At 38.8% G+C, this 15,854-nt stretch overlaps 1 protein-coding gene and 1 pseudogene across 1 annotated transcript; both read right to left on the minus strand.

The window, feature by feature from the left end:
- Window positions 1–783: 783 nt before the first annotated feature.
- On the minus strand, window positions 784–1,652 carry LOC122091568 (annotated as a pseudogene).
- A 5,577-nt stretch (window positions 1,653–7,229) lies between these two features.
- On the minus strand, window positions 7,230–15,848 carry LOC122091569 (F-box protein PP2-B11-like). Its single transcript, XM_042661580.1, has 4 exons — window positions 15,749–15,848; window positions 8,064–8,479; window positions 7,865–7,983; window positions 7,230–7,788 (listed from the first exon to the last, which is right to left on the minus strand). The coding sequence occupies exons 1-4, from the start codon at window positions 15,846–15,848 to the stop codon at window positions 7,326–7,328; spliced, it is 1,098 nt and encodes a 365-aa protein (XP_042517514.1). The 3' UTR covers window positions 7,230–7,325.
- Window positions 15,849–15,854: the final 6 nt, after the last annotated feature.

Genomic DNA, 15,854 nt, shown 5'->3' on the forward strand with positions numbered 1-15,854 from the left:
TGTGGGGATTCTTTACCGTAGAATCATATGAATAACCCATAGGGTATAGAATACAAGAGTCATAAACCACTCATAAAAGATTAACCATGAGTATAGTCCCTAAACCAAGAACAATAAAGTATTCACTTCATAGATCTTAAAATGCATAATCATATAGATTTACCATATCTATAATAATCAAAGGAATGGGACACCCATGACATAAACCATAAGTGGGAATAGAGAAGTACTTTTAGAAGCCCCATGAGCATAGATCACGAACCTCTGTCCCATGTGGTTAAACATTACTCCCATGAAGATGACAATGACGAAGTACGCAAGTGGAGTCCCTTTACTGAGATCTTCTGCAACCTCTTACTCTAGGGTTTCCTCTCTTTCTAGGCACTTGCTCTTGTGAGAAAGCAGTGCTCCTAAAACCAATAAGACATTAAGTAATGGCTGCAAGAACTATCAGTAATCTATTTATAATAGAATCCCTAAAACCCTATTCCACTCTCACAATGGAAAGAGCTAAGAGTTTCCTAATTAAAGTGGGTCTAAAACTGCTTGGGCTCAATAGATCAATCGGTATCAGTTAAGCCACATAAAAATCCTAACACTGAGCGCAATGCCTTAGATGATGAGACCAGACTTCCAAGGACCACTGGGGACCTCCTTAAGACTCATCTCCAGTTCCCCATCCTCACCTCTTTCATTGAAGAGCTCACCCATCTCTATCTACATCCACCCATCCCCTCTCTCCTTGGGCAATTGTATCTCTGATCGTGGAACCGCCACTTCTTCCTATTCTTCCTCCGGGCACACCACTTCATCCAATTCTTCCAATTCTTCCTCTGGGTTCACCGGATCCAAAGAGACATACTTCATTTCTCCCTCTTCAACATGGCCAGTACCACTAGCCCATTTGACAGAGAATTTTACCAGTTCCTTGAATCTGTAGGACATGTCTGTGAGCTTGAGCACCAGGTAAGCTCCGTACTTTGTGTTTGGAGACAGCATTCATGCCTTTATTTTTCCATGAATTTCAAGCCCACAAACATCCAAGAGCTCAGCCACCTCTGAAAAACTGTAACATGCAAAGATGAATCATGAGGGAGGCCATGAGGCTTTTGATTGTGTGTGTGTGTGTGTGTGTGTGTGTGTGTGTGTGTGTGTGAGAGAGAGAGAGAGAGAGAGAGAGAGAGAGAGAGAGAGAGAGAAGGGAAGCCAGTTCCAATACATTGGGTTATCAACCTCAGTAATAGAAAGCTCTCTTGCTTCAATCATATAACACTTCTTCCCATTGCGTTTCTCCAATGTGAATGTCTGGAATAAGGTAAAGCATTGGCTATTCAATCCATTGAAGGAGGGTGATTCGATCTCGATTTTACCTTAGTGCTTCTGTCGATGAGAAGGGGATTATCGCAGAGATGGAGAAAGAGCTCCTTCTTAGATGAGAAAGTCAGCAGAGATGTAGACACCGATGAGGAAAGAATCTGTTGGATATCGGAGGGCAAGAATCTCACCCATATTGAGTCAGAATTGGCCGCTGATCGTAAAACTGAAGAGACAGCTGACGATCTACACGCATCTGAAGGAGATGTGAGGGATAGAATGTTCGAAATACAACATTTAGGAACGAGGTACAAATCGAAGGTACTCCCTTGCTCCATTGCTGCTTTCTTCTTTTTCTTCATCTTCTTGCTCTTCACGATCTGTGCCGGTCGCTCTAAGGGTTTTGTCCAATTCTCCCTTTGCATGTCACAAAAATCCAAATGGTTTTAGTATTGAACCTTAGGTATAAAATAATGGCTATTTTTTATTTTAAGACCATAACCTGAACGTGTTCCTCACAACTTTATTTCTAAAAAAAAGTGCTCCTCAAAACATCCTTGGATATTTTTTTTTTTTTTTTGGAGAAAGTGACATTGTACACTTAATTTTAATGGGTTTTAAATTGTCAAATTTTGTACCGATTGATTCTAGCGAGCTTCGTAGCAATTGTTTTTGTGCAATCTTATTTTTCATTTATGATCTTATTAGTGTCCGAGACCTGAGACTGTGTGAGTTGAGAATTTTTCTCTTCTCAACTTCTTTTTTTAGCATAGTTTCAAAATTTAGAATTGATCTCAATCGGTGCTGATTCGGATGGGTATCGGATTACTCATGATTGGATGGATCTACCTTTGGTTTATTTAAAAAATTGTTTTTTTTTTAGATATTTTTACCCTTAGATTTGTACCGGTGGATTGGTTTTGGTATTAGTCATAATCTCTGACGTGAACTGATTTTTAAAACTTTGCTTGTGAGTATTATTACTGAAACTGGCTTGGGTCTTAATGTTCCGTTAGGAGTTTGTTGCTTTGCTGGAGAGGCTTTGATGCAATAGGAAATATAGGGGCTAGATCTCGTTCTAGTGTTAACCATGAATGCTAAAAATAGAATCTATTGAATCTTTTAAAAAGAGTAGGGGGCGGATGTAGCCAAGTGGATTAAGGCAGTGGAAGCAAGCTGCCACAATGCGCGGGTTCAATTCCCGTCGTTCGCCCATCTCATCTTCTCCTATTGCTCTCTTTTTTTCTTTTGTAAAGACGAAGAAAGATATTCTATTTTCTCTCCTATTTAGTACGGCGACGAAGAATCAAATTATTACTATATTTATTCCTTTTTCTACTTCTTCTTCCAAGCGCAGGATAGCCCCAAGGGGTTGTGGGAAAGCTGATTTGATTCATAAACTTGAGATGATCGTCCAAAACTACCTTTATTTAAGAAGGTTGGATTACAAAAGAAGGGAAGCCAAATAAGACAGCAAAATAAAATAGGAGATTAAGATCCCTAAATCATGCACAAAACTTTAGATAACTTGTACAACTCTAAAATTGGGAATTTGACCCTGAATTCATGGTCCAAAGAATTCCTATTGATTTGGGCAGCCTATGGAGCACATGTTTCCATTTCTTAAAGGTATTATAGTTCCTGTAACTCCACCCCAATCGAAAGTTACACCCTTTAAAGTTGTACAAGAAGAATTAGTACTTTTGATTTGATTATGTGGATTAATTTCTGCAAGTCCAACCAATCAAAAAATTCTCCAGAAACCTTTTCTACGTCAAACTTGATCCTTGGCCTGACTATTCTCATCAGGCTCCCTCAAGATCAGCCGGGGAGAACCAACAGTGAGCTTGCCTTTAAGAGTATTGACTTGCAACCAAGAGAGACCTTTAGTAAGCACATTAGCAGTTTGGTCTGTGGTTGAGATATATTGAACAACAAACTGACCTTTGGCAACCATATCTCGGATGAAATGAAAATTGATTTCTATATGCTTGTTCCGTGAGTAAAAAATTGGATTTGCCGTAAGATAACGTTGTCGCACCAAATAAGAGGGGGGCTATGCATGTACACTCCCAACTCATTAAGGATCATGACCAAAGAAGCTCAGTTGCTGTAGCTCTGTATTTTGCCTCAGTAGAGGACCGTGAGACAATTTTTTGCTTGCGACAACACCATGAGATATGGCGTGAGCCAAGAAAAATACAGAATGCAGTAGTAGACTTACGATCAACAAGGCAACCCACCCAATCAATGTCCGAATAGGCCTGAAGCTCAACTGAAGATCTCATGGTGTGTGTTGGTTTACAAAACAAAAACTTATCAGAAAAGGTAAAATTAACATATCTTAAGATACATTTAACCGCTGACCAGTGTAAATCAGTTGGGTTGTGCATGAATTATGCCACCTGATTCACGGCAAATCCAATATTAGGTCTGGTCATTTGGAGATACTGTAACGTACTGACTAAATAATGATACTTTGCTCCATCTGAGAGGGATGTACCCGATGAAGTTGTCAATGGTGGTGTTGAAGCTATCAATTGAGAGATCAGCTTCGCCCCTGACATGTTAGTGCTAGAAAGACGATCTAAAATATATTTTTGTTGCCCAAGATATAAACCATCAGAGGTGCAACAGACTTCTATTTCAAGAAAGAAAGGGAGAGGTCCCAGGTCCTTCAATGCAAAGGTAGTGGATACAGCACAAACTAGGGCAGCAATAGAAGAATAATTGTTGCCAGTAACAATGAGATCATTGACATAGACTAGAAAATAAATAATAATCCCTTGCTGGCTGTAGATGAACAAGGAGCTATCGGTTTTGGAAAACGAAAATCCTTGAGATAGTAGGAATGAACTCAAACGATGGAACCACACTGTAAGGGGGACGAATGAGATTGGATGGAGAGAGAGAAAGATTACCTCTACACCCTTTTCTTCTTCATTCTCTAGTGCTCTTGGGAATGTTTCATATTGTCATTTTCCTGCTTATTTTCTCTCACCTATTTGCCTAGCAGGGTGATGTCTCCAAACCTGTCCGACGACTATAGGGGATAGGGAAAGCATGACTTTTGGAGTCGACATCTATGATTCAGGGCCGAGTACCCCGTTTTGGAGCACAATTCCGATTAGGGGAACCAGCTTAGATTGGGGGTTGGATTCCAAATAAGGGATCGAACCCTCGAGTTTGACTTCATATGGTATGCTTATCAAGGATACAGGTTCATGTAAAGTTACAAGAGTGTGAAGGTATTAGGCACCCACCTCGCCTGGTAAACCGGTCTTCCTACCAGTTACTTGGATTTCGAATATTCTCTCAAGAATTTTAACAGTCTAAGTCAACATGGAAACTTTATCACGTGAGATAATGTAACACATGTATACTATTGCACGAAATAATTGCAAAAGCTCTTAAGACATCATTGTGAAGCTATCAATGTAGAGATCAGCTTCGCCCCTGACATGTTAGTGCTAGAAAGACGATCTAAAATATATTTTTGTTGCCCAAGAAATAAACCATCAGAGGTGCAAGAGACTTCTATTTCAAGAAAGAAAGGGAGAGGTCCCAAGTCCTTCAATGCAAAGGTAGTGGATACAGCACAAACTAGGGCAGCAATAGAAGAATAATTGTTGCCAGTAACAATGAGATCATTAACATAGACCAAAAAATAAATAATAATCCCTTGCTGGCTGTAGATGAACAAGGAGCTATCGGTTTTCGAAAACGAAAATCCTTGAGATAGTAGGAATGAACTCAAACGATGGAACCACGCTGTAAGGGGGACGAATGAGATTGGATGGAGAGAGAGAAAGATTACCCCTACATCCTTTTCTTCTTCATTCTCTAGGGTTCTTGGGAATGTTTCATATTGTCATTTTCCTGCTTATTTTCTCTCACCTATTTGCCTTGTAGGGTGATGTCTCCAAACTTGTCCGGTGACTATAGGGGATGGGGAAAGCATGACTTTTGGATTCGACATCAAGAATTTTGAGCCTAGAACGCTGCTTCGGAGCCCAATTCCAATTAGGGGATTAAGCTCAAATTGGAGGTTGGATTCCAAATGAGGGATCGAACCCTCGAGTTTGACTTCATATAGTCTGCTTATCAAGGATACATGTTCATGTAAAGTTACAAGAGTGTGAAGGTAAAGTTACGAAATCTGCTAAAACCACTCTTAAAAAAAAAAAAAATTATCCTTTGCAAGAATTACATAAATTCAGTTTCGAATCTAAAGAAAGATCAAGACACTGTAGGAAAGACAAAACCCTAAATAGAGCAAAGTACAATGTGTCTCTACAGAAAGCCACTCATTCTACAGTTATTTTGTCTACTTAGGCCTTAGTTTGATTCCTTGGATTAAGATGCCAGACTTCCAGTGTCCTCCCCTCACCTCCATCAAGCTCATCACTACCTCCCCACCGTCTCCACTATCATTGAAAATTTAACCCATCTCCTCTCTCCAGAACCTCTCCAGTCTGCTCCCTTGCAGGTCGGTGTTGCCGTCCTTTGCTTCCATTGGGATCAAAGCAGTGTGTGAGCGCCATGTACCCCCTCCTCCAAAAATTTCCAACACTTCCACTGGTAGGTCAGATGGAGGCATCCAAAAGAATTTGCAATTGACCAAAAGAATCCTGTCTACTTGTGCAGTATGCAAACCAATGGGGAAGGTCAGATGGAGGCATCCAAGTGGAGAGAAGACAGCACAGTCTTTTCGTGCCCTCCTATGTCTGAGCGTAGAGGTGGGCAAATGGACAGGGATCTGCTCTCCCTTGTAATTTGTAATTACACACAGATGAGCTCTGCTACCTCTTAGAATCTTAAACATGAAGGCATGAAGCATATGAATTGTCAGTAACTATACAATACAAGATCCAAGGAAGGAAAACATAGAAGGGCAGGTGGAGAGAAATAAGGCCTTGGGAAGTATCTCCCCAAAGGATAGAAATCCCTCTTGCTCCCATCAAACTTCTTCCCACTTTATCTGTCAGAAGACTAGCTCATAACAAACAGAGGTTCCGGCCTGTTCCATTTTTCTTTTAGTTTTGCTTTATTACAGGCAATCTCTAAACTATCTCTCTGTCTCTCTAGTTGTGAAACATGAGATATGATATGGGTGTTGATTGAGCAATGATCTAGTCTACACATCTAAATAGAAAACTGAACTGCGACAATTCGTAAATAGCAGAAACAAATTGTTTTAACTCTGCAACTGCAAAGCTTCATCGTCTTCAATCTTCAAAGTCACTGGTACATTCGCACTCATTGATCTATTAATTTGCTGTATACGTCTTTGTAAAGCATTGATAAAAGGGCTGAAATCAAAGTTCTCTTAATGAACTGATAAATGGAACTGGTTTGCATGAAATTGAAATGTGTGGGTATGCTAACCTATAAAAGAAGAGAAGGTCAATCACAAATTAAAATGACATTCATCGCACAAAAATCATGAGAGGCAGCTAGGATCCAACGGTGGGGTGCATGACGGGGTCCTCCCAGGTTGAATCTCACTGCCAATCACCGCAGAGGATTTGAACTCAACATCCATCCCTTCCAACTTGTGAAAGCAGAAAATCTTTAGTCTAAGCTTTTTCTTCTCCATTTTTATTTCACTCAAGCTTTCGAGTATTTTCACCAAAACAGTAGCAGGATAATGATTGGCCATTTTTTTTTGGATTCATTCTAATTGCTCATTTGGATCACCTAACATGTAGAACACTAACACACTAAAAAAGCCCAATTTCTTACAATGTAGTGAAATTTTTACTAGTATCTTTAGAAATGGTTCTTAGTGCATCCCTTAAAAATTCAAAATAAAAATGAGAAAAGTTTTTTTCTGTCTAAGAACAGTCTCTGTGCCCTCTTAGGGGCAAGAGCCCCAATGTCTTGGAGCTGAGCCGATTTCAGACAGAAAACACTTCCCAAAAGAAACATTAAATGACATATTTAACTCTGTATTCATCTACAATGCTTATGCTAAGAATAAAGTAGGGGTATTGTGAGTGAGCTTAGAATCAAACAGGCTGGTTCTCTTTGGGCCTGAGCTCAATGCCTTGGATGATGAGACCAGACTTACAGATACTACAATTGACCTCCATGAGACTCATCACTACCTCCCCATCCTCACCTCTTTCATTGAAGAATTCACCCATCTCTATCTCCATCCACCCATCCCCTCTCTCCTTGGGTCCCTCTGGTGGTGGATCCGCCACTGCTTCTTCTGAGCTCGACGCGTTTCTGGACCTCAGGCTCCGTGGATTCAACGAGACAGATTTCACTTCTCCCTCTTCAGCACCACCAGTACCACTAGCCAATTTGACTGAGACTTCTGCAAGTGGCTCGAATCCATAGGCCCTGTTTGTGAACTTCAGCACCAGGTAAGCTCCGTACGTTGTGTTTGGAGACAGCAGTCGTGTCTCTATTTTGCCACGAATTTCGAGCCACCACACACACAAGAGCTCAGCCACCTCTGAAAACCTGTAACATATGCGAAGATGAATCATGACTTTTAGAGAGAGAGAGAGAAAGAGAGAGCGAGAAAGGCCTGGATTACCTGGATTCAGGGTGGGGTATCCATTTCCAATACTCTGGGGAGGAACCCCAGATAATGGTAAGCTCTCTTGCTCCAATCATATAACACTTCTTCCCACTGCATTTCTCCAATGCGAATGTCTGCATTAAGACAAACATTGGCGTCTCTAGCTATTCGATCAATCCATTGAAGGAGGGGGGGGGTGATGCGGTGGTTTTACCTTAGTACCTCCGTCAATGAGAAGGGGATTATCACAGAGATGGAGAAAGAGCTGCTTCTTAGAAGAGAAAGTCGGCAGAGACGGAGAAACAGATGATGAGGAGAGGATCTGGTGGATATCGGAAGGTAAGAACTTTTCCCACACCGAGTCAGAATTGGCCGCCGATCGAAAAACAGGAGAGACAGTCGAGGACCTGCATACATCTCGAGGAGTTGTGAGGGATAGAATGTTGGAAATACAATCTTCAGGGAGGAGGTACAGATCGAAGGCACTCCCTTGTTCCATTTCTCCTTCCTTCTTCTTCTTGCTGATCGCTGTCTGTCTGGATCGCTCCCTTGTGTCCTCAGAAAGTAGATTTTTTTTTTTTCGTAAGGGAAAGTAGAAGAATGGCTTCCCCTGAATGTTAGTCGGTTGCACTCTTAATTAAATGTGTAATAATCCTTTCACCAAAAAAAAAAAAAAAAAAAAAAAAAAAAAAAATCTGACTTTGTCAATGTTTTACTTGTCAGATGTATCGAAAATTTGTATTCGATCTGTGTTCGTATTCGTTTAAGAGTATTTATATTTCGAAAAAATCCTCTCCGGATCTATCCGAATATTAAGAGGATACGAATATGATAATCTTAGTTTTCGACTGATAATTATCCAATTCGTTTTGCTATCTAATGATAACAAAATATCCGTATCCATTTTTCTGAATCCGTTTCTTCAATTATATGATTAAGTAAATATTAATTTTTATTACATTAATAGTAATGTAGAAATGTACAATATTGATTCATGTAATTTTTTTTTTTTTTTTAAGAATAATATATACCAATCTAAAGGTTAGATTTAGGAATTTATTTTGTACCAATTTTCTTGCCCTATCACGTCACCATCTATTTACGTTTATTATTTTAAATTAGAAATTATCTTTTTAAATTGTCACATTTTATCTTTACGGCTATATATCTAACATGGGATTCTCTTTATTTCTTCCCTTAAAATAAGTGTAACCATATATGTCAAATATATGAAATTGATAGAGATTTTTCCTTTACTATCCATACCCACCGGCTTTCACCCTTCAATATTCTCTCTAAAGTCTAAAGTGCAAAAACACAAGAAGGAAGAAAACATGGTAGAGATTTTTCCTTTACTATTCATAGCCGCCGGCTTTGACCTTTCAGTATTCTCTCCAAAGTCTAAAGTGAAAAAGCACAAAAAAGAAGAAAACATGGCACTCTTTTACGTCATAGACGTGCTCCACGTCTCACCCTGTCTCTCTCTCTCTATTGAACCTAGTTAACAATTCGGCCGAATAATAGCGAATTATTCGGCCGAACAGAATTTTTCCAAATTAAATAAAGAATTATGACCGAATCCGAATAAAAAAATAAAAATCGGTAAAAAGCACAATTTTATCTAATTTGATTTTAAAACATGAATAATGCGGGATGAATCGAATTAAACCGAATTATTCGGTCCACTTAAACAGTCTAAAAAAAAAAAAAAAAACCTATTTCGGTTGTGGGTTTTTTTTTTCATCTTCTTCTCTGTTCTCCCCAAATTTTCGCCTCTTTCTACCCAACTTCTTTCTCCACCTAATTCTTATGTAACAATCGTACGAATCTCCTATTTGTTTTATTTCTTTCTCATAACTTAATCAGTTCATCGGTTCATCCTAAGATAGGGGTGATATGAAGCTCTAATGGATAATTTGAGGTTCTGGGATAGATTCATAAACTTCCGTTTCTTCAAAGGTTGCTCAGCTGAAGCCATGAAAATGTGAGTTCAGCAGCTCACGCTTAATCACTCTTCTCTCTTGTCCCTTCTGTGATACTCCGGTCACTTAGTCTTGAGTCTCTTGACTCTTCTCTATTGGTTGCAGGCACACTGTAGATGAAGTCACAAACACAGTTACACAGGTATGTGTTCTTTCTTAAACCCCCCCCCCCTTTTTTTTTGAGTGTTTTTTTCAAGCTTTGAATCTGAAATTCTGAAGTCCTCTATTTTCCGGTCACTCCGGTTTTTTGTTCTTTGTCACCGGTCTAGGCCTTCTCACATTGCGAAACCCTAACACTTGATTCAGGTATCGCTTGATCTTCTCTTATGTTGTTGCTTTAATTGTGAAAAATTAGTGTCTCGGTGTAGTATGGGTCATGTGAACTCAAACAAAAAGGATAGTGAAAAATTTTGATGGTCAATTTATTTATTTGTTTTATTGTGGTTGTAATCTTGCTTTCACTGTTTTGGGGTTGAATCTATTTTATGAGTAGAAATTGGATTACAATAACCATTGCATCCACCGTTCAATGACAAATTTTTCCTAGTTTTTTACTTTATTGTATAGTAATTTGCTCTTTCTAGGTGTACATATCAAGTTAATTACTTAATAAATAAAATAGATACAATAAATTATAAAAATATTATCCAAATTTTTCGCCCGACTTTTTTTTTTTAATTGAATAATTCACGAATTTAAATCCAAATCCGATTTTTATTTTGTTTGCTTTTTTGACAGAATCCTTAAATTAACCAATTGAATTATTCCGAATAATTCTCCACCCTAATAATTCCTGAATCTGAATTTGCTAACTATGGTTTGTAGCACATGGAAAACAAGTGGGAAGACATGGGGGTGTCCTCTCCTCCCTTGAAGTTTCAATAGAGGAGGGAAAAAGAAAGGGATTTAGCAGTTGGAGATGAACACTCGAATAGAGCGCTCAATATGGCAGAAAAATTTTCGTCTCTGATCTCACGGTAGTGGTTCTTGGCGTCGTGGAGGGATCGTGGATTTCACTGAAGATGCTGGTTTCGATGTAGAAGGTCTTGCGCAGTTTAGATTCAGAGTCCATTTGTCTAGCCTTTCGAATCTATTGTTGCAAATCTAGTTCACTGATTTCTGGTTGTTGTGCTTGAACCCACGCAAAACCTTGCCACTTCATTACCCCCATTCCTTCTTTTTGCTCTGAGGATTGATTTTGTGAGGGTAGTGTCGCCATCATCGGCAAAAAAATTGGAGACGGCTAGCGGCTGCATCTCTCTCTCTCTCTCTCTCTCTCTCTCTCCACCGATTCTCTGCAACTATGCAGAAGCCAGAAGGGGCCATTCGAATCGGATAATTTTTGAAAATTTGATAGTTAAGCGAATTCAGAATTGGTTTAGTTTTTACTGTGTGATGGACAATCAAATGGAATATGAATTTTGACTAGACTAGTAGGATTTGAATTCGGACAACAGTGTATTCAAACCGAATTCGATCCGTTTACGTCTCTACTTTTCTTACAATTTGGGTACAAAAGATATAAGACACCTTTTTTTTTTTTTTTTTTTTTTTTTTTTTTTAAATCCCTCTTTAGGGGTGTAAGCTTGGCCCCGACAGCCCGAACCCACCTTGGATTCGAATCATGTCTAATCCGATTATGAGGGTCAATCAGGTCTAGCTCGACCCAACCCTAGGGTGGGCTTGGGTTGAGACTTAGGCCCAACCTGGCCCGATTTTAACCTCCATTTATTATTGTGTTTAGTAATAGTATTCCCCTTCCCCTAGGCCCACATCATGTATCACACAAGCATTATACAAGCTGTCTGTATGACTTTAACCTACATCATTTGTTACACTAGCCACATTCTTTTACCTATTGAGCTAAGACGATCAAATGGCTAAATTATTCCCCCCTTTTCTTTACATAGATTGTCTTTGTGTCTCTTGTCATGATATAAACCTTAGATACAGTTGAAATCATGAATAATTGGGTCAAATTTTGGTCTATCCAGTTATTGGGAGATGTTGTGATTCCAGGTGAATAAAATGTCTATCATATAACCAAATTGACAACCTTGCTTGTTGCAAATTTATAGATTAAGTGTGGAAAGGGTGGGCCATAGTCTTAACATCTCTCCACCCCCTTTGGTAAATATAAGCTTAACATTTGTGAATCTTTATAGGAAAAAAAATGTCGGACCAGCTAGGGTCAACTCAGCTTGACCCTAAGCCTTGTAGGGTTTGGCCTCGGCTGAGATTTGGGGACTTAAGATTGGGTTGGGTTTTAAGAAACCCGGCCCAACCCGGCCTTGTTTCACACCTGACCCTCTTCATCCTTGTAATGATTAAAAAAAAAAAATCTTGATAATAAAATGGGAATGGAATTGGATCCTCACAGGTACATATAGGTGAATGTACACCAAACTCATGCTTGTGAAATGTGGAATTTAATATATATATATATATATATTTTATAAAATGAATCCAGACTTGATTGGAGTTACTTTATGTCAAAAGTCTAATATTTTTCTGAGAAACAGGGCATTACTTGGTTACATAGACCTGCAACTAAACATAGGTGGGTGTGAAATTATCACTCTGGCCATATGAAATCATAAAATCGTATCCTTATTCATTCCACGACAAGTGTTCTGTTTGGCCTCGTATTGGTGCATGGATTCTAAGATCCGTAGTTCATCATAGCCGGAGGAGGGTGACAAAATTGGGTGTCTACATAGTCAGAGCTTGATGATGAAGTGGATAAGGGGAAAAACTGATAGAAATTCTTGGAACCCAAGGATCTAAAGAAAACCCAATGCCATTTCTAATGAAGTGCCCCTTCAACAAAATAGTGTTTGGTTTGAAAATTGATTTCCAACCCCATGAAACTGTTCAAGGACATAAAGCATGCAAGAAATTTCACGTAGGAAAATGCTTTTGATTTCATAAGCTGACACCACAAAGATTTTGGTGGAAACAGAAGCTCCTAGGATTTTTTGCAGAGAAGAGCTTTATTCATCACAATGCCAAGTTTAATATTGAGCCTTCCAGACTTCTTTGATTTACAGGCAATAGACCAAGCAATAGCGGGGACAAAATTCTTATCTCCATTTGACAAGAAGAAAGATTTACAAGCCTTTTCTATTGCCTTGAGAGTGCCATAGGAAGTTGAGAACAAGACATGCTATTGGGAGAGAGTGGAAAGAGTGGAGTTAGTGAAAGTGAGTCTTCTTGCTAAGCTTAAGAATTTAGATTTCCATGATTGAAGGCGAGTGGTAACTCTATCAAGAAGAGCTTGACAATCTTCTTTTGAAATTTTACCCATTTTGAAAGGCAGACCCAAGTAAGTATCTTTGGAATTTGAATGGTGAATCCCAAATCTCTCAAGCATAGGGCGTTTGGTAGAAGAACAAACATTGGGACTAAAATGCACTTTGGTTTTATGCAAATTAAGGCTTTGACCAGAATAAGAACAATATTCCCCTAAAATCTTCTACATAGCTCATGCTTCTTGGGTTGTTGCTCTGCGATATAGAAGGAAGTCATTTGCAAAAGCAAGGTGGGAGATGGCTTATTCACTATTGCGAGAGATGCAAATTCCATGAATGTGCTTGGTTCTGAGAGGATTGGCCATATGAGAAGAGAACACTTGAGCACATAAAATGAAGATATAAGATGAGACCGGATCTCCTTGTCTCAATCTCCTTGAAGGGCCAAATGCGGGAAACGAAGATCCATTAAGAAGGATGGAAAATTGAAGAAAATTGGACTCAGAATTATTTTAGGGTGTGTGGTAGCAACACTTAGAAATTAAACTCAGCCCATTAAATCTAAACTGTTGATTTGATTATAGTGAATCTGAGACGTCCATTGCTTCAATGTCAAGACATATAAAATATAAAAAGGAAACAAAGTTCAAATATATTTTAGAAATTTTAGAAATTTCAGACACTTCCATCGGTAAGAGGTCAAGCCCACTGTCTTCCACATATTTGATCACAATGTAAGTAACTTTCTTTGTTTATGGAGACAACATTCTTGTCTTCATCTTACAGTGGATTTCAAGCCAACACACACATATGAGCTTTGCCACCACTGAGAATCTTGAACTTAAAGCATTGAACCATATGAATTGTCAGTAACCATACAATACAAGATCCAAGGAAGAATTGTTAGAACTTTTATGTGGGCTTAAGTGATACTGATTAATCTATTGGACCCAACCAATTACAAATCCACTCTGAGTAGGAAAATGCTAACCCAATCCATTGTGGGAGTGGAATAGGGTTTTAGGTAATCTATTATAAATAGAAGCTAATGGTCCTTGTAGTCGTTACTTAAATACCTTCATGGTTTTGGAAGCATAGATTCCCCTTATAGGAGTGGTGCATATGTGAGAGAATTCCAAGGGTAAAAGACTACAGAAGATCTTAACAGATGGAGCTCCATTGAGTAGACCAATCTTCAAGCATGTGGGATTCCTGATCAATATTCGTAGGGCTTCTAAACTTACACTCATGTACTCCTCTACTCCCATTTCATGTAATGGGGTGTTCTATTGATTGTCATAAATTTGGTAAATCTACTTATTTGTGTGTTATAAGATCCGTGAAACATTGATCTTGGTTTAGGGACTACACTCACGTTCAACCGGTGAGCATGTGGTTAATCATTTTTATGATTCATACTTGTATTCTAAACACTATGAGGTTATTCATATGATTCTATGTAGTAGAATCCCTAACAAGGATAATTGTGGAAGAATCAAAGAATGGCAGTTGAGAGAGAAATAAGGACTTGAGAGTCAATAAAAGATCGCCGTCTCCAATACTTGGAAGTGTCTCCCTAGATGATAGAAAACCTTGTTGTTCCTATCAAAATTCTTCCCACAGGTTTCGGTTCTGTTCTTTTTTTTGCTTTTACTTTTGCTTCATTATAAGGAAACTCTAAACTCTAGGCATGGGAATATGATATTGGTGTTGGTTGAGCAATGATCCAGTCTACATATCTAAATAGAAAATTGAACAGCCACAATTTAGTAAAAGCAGAAGCTGGAAGAAATAGTTTAACTCTGCAACTACAAAGCTTCATTGTCTTCAATCTGCAATCTTCAAAGTCACTGGAATATTTGCACTCAGTGAACCAGTTAACGACAGCAAATATTCCCTAATTGGTATAAAGTAACGGGCATTGTGAATTAGGTAACAATAGCAAACAAGCTCGTATCCCTAAAATGTGGACAAAGGGCATCTAAACATCATCATGAAAGTAAGACCAAATCAACCTTCTTGGGTCATATCGATTCATTGGTTCTCTTTGGTCTGAGTGTGGGGATTCTTTACCATAGAATCATATGAATAACCCATAGGGTATAGAATACAAGAGTCATAAACCACTCATAAAAGATTAACCATGAGTGTAGTCCTTAAACCAAGAACAATAAAGTATTCCCTTCATAGATCTTAAAATGCATAATCATATAGATTTACCATATATATAATAATCAATGGCATGGGACACCCATGACATAAACCATAAATGGGAATAGAGAAGTACTTTTAGAAGCCCCATGAGCATAGATCACGAACCTTTGTCCCATGTGGTTAAACATTACTCCCATGAAGATGACAATGATGAAGTATGCAAGTGGAGTCCCTTTGCTGAGATCTTCTGCAGACTCTTACTCTAGGGTTTCCTCTCTTTTTAGGCACTTGCTCTTGTGAGAAAGCAGTGCTCGTAAAACCAATAAGACATTAAGTAATGGCTGCAGGGACCATCAGTAATCTATTTATAATAGAATCCCTAAAACCTTATTCCACTCTCACAATGGAAAGAGCTAAGAGTTTCCTAATTAAAGTGGGTCTAAAACTGCTTGGGCTCAATAGATCAATCGGTATCAGTTAAGCCATAAAAATCCTAACATTGAGCGCAATGCCTTGGATGATGAGACTAGACTTCCAATGACCACTGGGGACCTCCTGAAGACTCATCTCCAGTTCCCCATCCTCACCTCTTTCATTGAAGAGCTCACCCATCTCTAT

This window comes from Macadamia integrifolia, chromosome 10 (assembly GCF_013358625.1).
Source record: "Macadamia integrifolia cultivar HAES 741 chromosome 10, SCU_Mint_v3, whole genome shotgun sequence".
Taxonomy (NCBI): Eukaryota; Viridiplantae; Streptophyta; class Magnoliopsida; order Proteales; family Proteaceae; genus Macadamia; species Macadamia integrifolia.

Coding starts and splice junctions, on each gene's coding strand:
- LOC122091569 (XM_042661580.1), bottom strand. CDS start 15,848: ATGGGTGAGCTCTTCAATGAAAGAGGTGAGGATGGGGAACTGGAGATG. Junction 7,984..8,063: donor TCATTGACGGAGGTACTAAG/GTAAAACCACCG, acceptor GTCTTAATGCAG/ACATTCGCATTGGAGAAATG. Junction 7,789..7,864: donor ATACCCCACCCTGAATCCAG/GTAATCCAGGCC, acceptor CATATGTTACAG/GTTTTCAGAGGTGGCTGAGC.